We start from the raw sequence: 6,961 nt of genomic DNA, 5'->3' as shown, positions 1-6,961 counted from the left end.
GTTTTTTACAGCCAAAGGATATTCTGCAGCAGCTATTCATCATGAGCTTTGTGCCGTGTACGGACCAAGAGTTATGAGTGAAGGAGTTGTCCGTGAATGGGTACGTTTATTTAAAAGTGGACGAGAAAATGTTCATGATGAAGAGAGGAGTGGTAGACCATCATTGGTGACTGACGAACTCGTTCAGACAGTTGATGCAAAAGTTCGTGAAAATCGACGTTTCTCAGTGTCGGAGTTGTCTACTGGTTTTCCACAGATTTCTAAGACTCTCTTGTACGAGATAGTGACAGCAAGATTGGGTTACCGTAAGTTCTGTGCACGATGGGTGCCCAAAATTCTTAGCGACCACCACAAAACTCAAAGAATGGCCTCTGCATTAGACTTTCTGTCACGTTATGAGGACGAAGGAGAACCATTGTTAAACAGAATCGTGACCGGTGACGAAACCTGGATTAAGTACGTGAACCCTGAGACAAAAGAACAATCAAAGATGTGGGCACATTCAAATTCGCCTACCAAACCAAGAAAAGCCTCGCAAGATTTTTCTGCCAGAAAACTGATGGCAACGGTGTTTTGGGATGCCAAAGGGGTGTTGTTGGTTGAATTCATGGAACATGGTACGACCATTAATCAAGACGTGTACTGTGAAACAATAAAAAAGTTACGACGGGCTATACAGAACAAACGCCGTGGTATGCTGACTTCCGGTATCGTTTTTTTGCACGATAACGCCCGTCCTCACTCTGCTCGCAGAACAACGGCCCTTCTTGAGTCCTTCAAGTGGGACGTTATCAACCATCCACCTTACAGCCCAGACCTGGCGCCAAGTGATTATCACCTCTTCATGCATTTGAAGAAATGGCTCGGGTCACAGCGGTTTGATGACGACGAAGAGCTCAAAGATGCGGTCACAGGCTGGCTCCAGGCACAAGCGGGTGAGTTTTATGCAGAAGGAATTTCAAAGCTTGTGAAGAGATACGATAAGTGCCTCAATCGCTATGGAGACTATGTAGAAAAATAGTGCAAAGATGTAGTTGTAAGATGTATATATTAAAATATTTTTATTTAACTTGGTGTATTTTTTTAAATCAACCGGAGGTTACTTTCTGAACAGCCCTCGTATTATTATAATCACGTAGGTTTTTATAACTGAAATTTTTTGCGATAATTGTTTGACAGTTGGAATCCTTAGATGCTACATATTTTCAGATTTTTCGTGTTTGGGAGTCACAGATGGTGTCTTTGTTGCATAGATTCCCTTTTTGGCCATCTAATTTCACCTACAAGGTCACTGCCACCACCAGAAAAACTATCATGAAAATCCCATGTCCATAAACCATCAGGGAGCTATGCTGTTTCTTGGGGATGCTGAATTTTTCCAGCAACATTTGCCCACTCAATCAAGTTGCAAGAACCATTAGCTGCATCACTTATTGGACCCAAGACTAAGAGGTATTCACCCATCCACTAGACAGATAAGATGAGCTCTGCTTTTGAAGTAATGAAGCAAAGCCTAGCAAATGCTGCACACCTGGCATACCATGCACAGGACACACACACAGCATTTTAATAGCTGGTGACAGTCAGACAGCTATTGATGCAGTGTTGCAGCAGCAAGTGAAATGCATTTGGCAACATTTTGCTTCTTCTTTCATAAGCTCTCCACATCTCAACAGAAATGGTATGCATGTGATCATGAACTTCTGACTGTGTATGAAGCAGTCAGGTGCTTTCGACCACAGTCGAGGGCTAGAGAATTTATGATATTTACCAATCACAAGCTGCTTATCTATGCCTTCAGGAAAAATAACAACAAATGTTGGCTGCAGTAATACAATCATCTGGAATCTATTTTTCAATTCTGCACTGAAATATGCTACATTTCTGATATAAACAACATGGTCACCAACTATCTATTGCGAGTTAAAAGTGTGACAGATTTTATTGAGTCTGTTCAGCTTGCAAAGGCACAGGAATCTGACGTGGTACTCTAGAACCTATTGCCTGATGTATAATCCAAACTTCAATTGCAGCTTGTTGATACTCCTGGTTCTGAAGTCTAACTACATTGTGCTGTTTCCAGTGGAAGGTCTTCCCATTTCTGTCACCTGCTTTCCACAGAAATGCTTTCTACAGCCACCAGAGCCTTTGCCAACCTGGCAGTACATCACTGACCTGCCTGTTGCCAAGTTCATTTTCAGGCAAGCTATTTGGATGATGCTCTGCTTCCCCCCTATGGAGCTAATGCAGAAAATATGATTATCACATACTGTGTTTGACAGATGTCAATGAGATCACAAGCCAATCATCAGAAGCATTGTTGATTTTGTTTTAGCAGTTGCTTTGTTAAGCATTGCTCCATGAAAGTAGACTGTGAGAACTTCTTTGATTCTTAGAGACACATTGTGCTTAGTGTTAATTTGTCACAATTTATAAGTCACAAAGTCTTGTTTATTTTCAACATGTACGTGTTAATGGTGTTTGTTATTCAGATTAAAATAAGTGTCAATAATTTGTGTGCTATCATGGCTGTTGTACCCCAAACACATGGATAAATAGTTCAAATGGATACTGCAATAGCTGCTCCAACAGCACTTTCAAAGTTAATAATCATGGCTATTTATTGAAGCAACCATTCTATGAACTAAGAAAATTCCATGATACCAGCAACAACTGACATTTGTTTTTAAGGATATTCTTGCATTAAAGTAGCATTTTTTTAAGAATCCTATTGTAAAAAAAACATAGATTGTTTAATGTTGAAGTCTATTCCACAGTACATGGTTAATAGCAAATCAAATTCTACTTGAACATAGTGCTTACTTTTAATGCATAGAGGCCTGAAACACTCATATGTAAGTATTATCTGTACATTATGTGTGTGTGTGTCTGTCAGGGGGAGGGGGGGGGGCAACAATGACTAACTACATTCATCAGGAAGATCCAAGACAACGTGTATTCATCAGCAATAGGCTCCAAAGCAATTTTAGTTGTCAATTTCCCCATTAATTCAGTGTTACTATTTCCTGATATTTCAGTTCATGTTCAAGGTAGTTTAATAAAATATTGATATTGTTATATTGTTCAAAACTTTAATCATTTACTTACATAATCATTGCAAACAAGTACCATCTATTTTCCACTCAACCAACAATCCCTTCAAACTCCAACAATTTTTTGCAGAGCAGCATGACATCAATTCCTAAAAATGTTTCATTCAGTGAACATATTTTTATCCTAAGTTAGTAACATAGTGGAGCACCTTAAATATCTCAGAGCTTATAATAATCTTTGTTACATTTAAAAATCACTCTGCAAGAACCTTTAAATTTATTGTATAAAAATTTCCAAAACTATTAAACCATAACAGAACAAAGTTGCTTGAAATTAGTTATTTTGAGAATAAAATAATTTTAATTCAATAAATACAGAACATATCACACCATGCCTATGTAATACACTTCCAGGAGGGACAAACAAAACAACAGTGCCACTAAACTTCCACAAGATCTTGCTGATCCAGCAACTTCTTCATGGTAAGTCCACTTCCAGTTTCCACACTGCGGAAAATCGGATGGAATTGATACCATCTCATCATGTCTACCAACTTTCAGTACCACACCCATACCAAGTTCTGCATGGTTTGATATATGACAGTGAAAGAACCAGTATCCTGAAAACAAAAATAAAGGAAAATCAAATTTTGGTTCTGCAACATCTGAAGATCCAGGAATCATGCAAGTTGTGAAGTTCACCTCTCTTTCTGCATGACAGTATACTAAATATTAGTCACAGGGTGTTTCTCTGGCTCATAGCAATCACTCACTTGTTGTGTTTTAGTGTCAACACACTATTTGACACAACACATTGTGACTAGTATTATACAGGGTGATTCACGATGATATGCAATTATTTTAATATGTTATTCTACAAGTAAAGGTAAAGAAAAAGTTCATATAAACATAGGTCTGCAAATGTGTAGTTATGGAGTTATGGTTAATAAAATATTTTGCCTGAAATTTAGCAACTTTGCTTATATGAAGCCATCGCAAAACTGTACGAGGTTAAAGTAAACCATGATTTCCATTTGTTTTGTTGTTATTGATCTGGTGAATCTAATAAAACATGATGTATCTCAGGTGATTGCAGCTGTGGTCCAAACTGTTGTCTTCACCCTGTACTATTGTTGAACGATATTCTTTACTAATAGTCTTCCTCAAAGAATGCAGCTGGCATCCCTATGTCCTACACTTGGTTTGAAGATGCCAATTCCCAGATAATCATATCCCAAAGAGTTCTTTACCAGTTCTCGTCTTCCCTTCTCATGAATAACTGACTTAATGTGTAACAATATTATGAAAAGGATAGTTGCTACTCACCATACAGCAGAGATGCTGAGTCACAGATAGGCACAATTAAAAAACTGTCAGACCCCACACACACACAGATGCATCACACACACACATGACCACAGTCTCTGACAGCTGGAGCCATCTGGCTTGTTTGTTGTTGTGTTTTCATCATTGTATGTGTGTGTGTGTGTGTGTGTGTGTGTGTGTGTGTGTGTGTGTGTGTGTGTGCGTGTGTGAGAGAGAGAGAGAGCGAGAGAGAGAGAGAGAGAGAGAGAGAGAGAGAGAGAGAGAGAGAGAGAGATGTACACTTTCTGACAGTGTTGTGCCTCTCTGGGGCGGGGTGAATTTCTAAGGGACGAAACTGCTGAGGTCATCGGTCCCTAGACTTACACACTACTTAAACTAACTTATGCTAAGAATAACACATACACCCATGCCCAAGGGAGGACTCAAACCTCTGGCAGGAGGGGCCGGCCTCTCTGGCACTCCATAGCTCCATTACATGGTGAGTAGCTATTATCCTTTTCATAATACTGTTACATTCCACCTAGGATTTTCCATTGTTTATCTTAATGTGTACTTATGTATCTTTATAGTCTGTATTGTCAAACTGTCCTACCACGCTACTAGTAATTGCATAAAAATACTAATATTTTCACAGAGTGACAATCAGTGCTTAGATTTTGATGGACTAGGCTGTTTTTTTCTTTGTAACACATGTTATCTTCTAGGTAGAGCTATGCTAACATTGTTGTAGACACAGATGCACTAAATTTCAACTTCTGTAACTATGAAACTGTAAATAGCAGCAAAGTATTGAAGTAGATAATCAGATCAGCACTAAGACAATAATAAGTCCTTTTTACAATCAACAACATGACATTCTCATCACATCTACTCCCCTGTGTCGTCATAATCATAAGCTGCATAAATTCACTGGCCCTGGTTCCCATGTATAATATTCCTATCATGTTCACCTACTGCATTTTCCTCCATCATCCCTATTTCATACACCTGCTGCCTCCCTTTGAGCCATCAGCCACCTTCTCTCCTGCCACCTGCCTCCTTTCTCCCCTTGCTCACTCCACCTGACACAACTCCTCTCCTCACACCCACCTAACTGTGTCGAACTGCAAGCTCTGCACAGTGTATTCAACTGCCAGACTGCAGTTCCACAATTGTGGATTCATCCGGCACAATGTAGCTGTACAGGTGTGTATATGTATGTATGTATGTATGTGTGAGTGTGGGTGGGGGGGGGGGGGGGGGGAGAGGTTGTCAATGACTCAATGATTCTTCCATGCAGTAAGTTGTTACCTTTATTCTTAATTATTTATATTCTGCTGAAACTTTCCATACCATAAACATAAACTAAAATTTTGCATATACATTAGCACCACAAAATATAATAAAATGCAATGTGAGATTTTAATTGTCAGATTTTCTTATACTAACTGTATCTGATAAGACATATTTGTATTTACCAATCCTTCCTCCTAAATTTGTCTGCTGGTTACTGCATATTAGCCTCCATTATGGATTCTTACTGTTATTTTTTATTAGATTGTGACTGTTTTCTATCCTTGTTGCTGTCTTGGGTTCCAAATGCAGTTTTTTGTTTACTGTTTATATTGTGTTATTTACTGTTCTAAAGTGTTCCTTGGCTCAATCAATGCAAATCAGAAACAGGTTACTACAGAGTTTAAAAAAATCCATTGGAAACAGTTTCTACAAAATTAATGTTACAACATCCTGTGTTCACATATGCTCTAGTGCACACAGTATTGAAAGAGCTGTTTAATGTAATATGAATCAACACTTATTATCTGAGACATTATTTTGCTTCTTGTGTGTATAGTTGATGCCAATTTCTTTTATTAGCACTATGATTATATGGCTGAAAACTGTAACCTCGAGGACTTATCTGCATAATTTCTGACTAATGTTAAACAACTGTAAATATACCTTTTCGTCAATCAGTTTTGTATATTGGCTCTCATTCTGATTTAAAATGTCTTCTGCTGTTTTGTGCAAAAATACTAAAGCAATGTTTACTTATAACTCTTGTCATGCCCTAGATGTATTTCTCTTTGGTAGTATTTAAGTGTGGTTATTTTTACTGCTGTGTCTTTCTTACACATTTGTACCAAAGAGTTCTATTAGGACTCACATGAAATCACTGAGATACTAAACAGACTGTTCTCTGGTCACTACAGGTACTTTTGGCAAAAAGAGGTACAAGTGACCTCTAATGGGAGGTATTCAGATACAGACCATATTGAATGTGAAGGCAACTGAATGAGAAGTGGGACCCGCACATCTGTCATATCATGTATGATAACCCCATCTTCTATCTTGGCTATTATTCATATTCTGTGTTTTATACATTCAACAGACTTTTTTCCCCATGATTGTCACATGAGAAAATACAGTTGTGGAGAACTTTTTCCTTTTCTTTCTTAAATGTGTCCCTTAATTTATATTTTTCCTGTTCCTGCCTTTCTTCTGATGTGAGAGATTTAAAAAATTCTTGAATCTGACATTTACCTTAGTTTCTTAAATATGTTTGCCTGCCAGCCCTTTATAATTGTTCCTATTGTGGTGGTTTA

General features: G+C 38.2%; 1 protein-coding gene across 1 annotated transcript in view; it reads right to left on the bottom strand.

The window, feature by feature from the left end:
• Positions 1-3,078: 3,078 nt before the first annotated feature.
• LOC124776996 (laccase-9-like) overlaps positions 3,079-6,961 on the bottom strand; it is a 162,524-nt gene continuing 158,641 nt past the window's right edge. The window contains exon 10 of the mRNA XM_047252244.1: positions 3,079-3,673. Within this exon, the coding sequence (XP_047108200.1) occupies positions 3,438-3,673 (236 nt within the window). The 3' untranslated portion in view covers positions 3,079-3,437. The remainder of the gene's footprint in view (positions 3,674-6,961) is intronic.

This window comes from Schistocerca piceifrons, chromosome 2 (assembly GCF_021461385.2).
Source record: "Schistocerca piceifrons isolate TAMUIC-IGC-003096 chromosome 2, iqSchPice1.1, whole genome shotgun sequence".
Taxonomy (NCBI): domain Eukaryota; kingdom Metazoa; phylum Arthropoda; class Insecta; order Orthoptera; family Acrididae; genus Schistocerca; species Schistocerca piceifrons.
The sequence above is the reverse complement of the archived record's forward strand: the minus strand, read 5'-3'. Positions and strand labels throughout refer to the sequence as shown.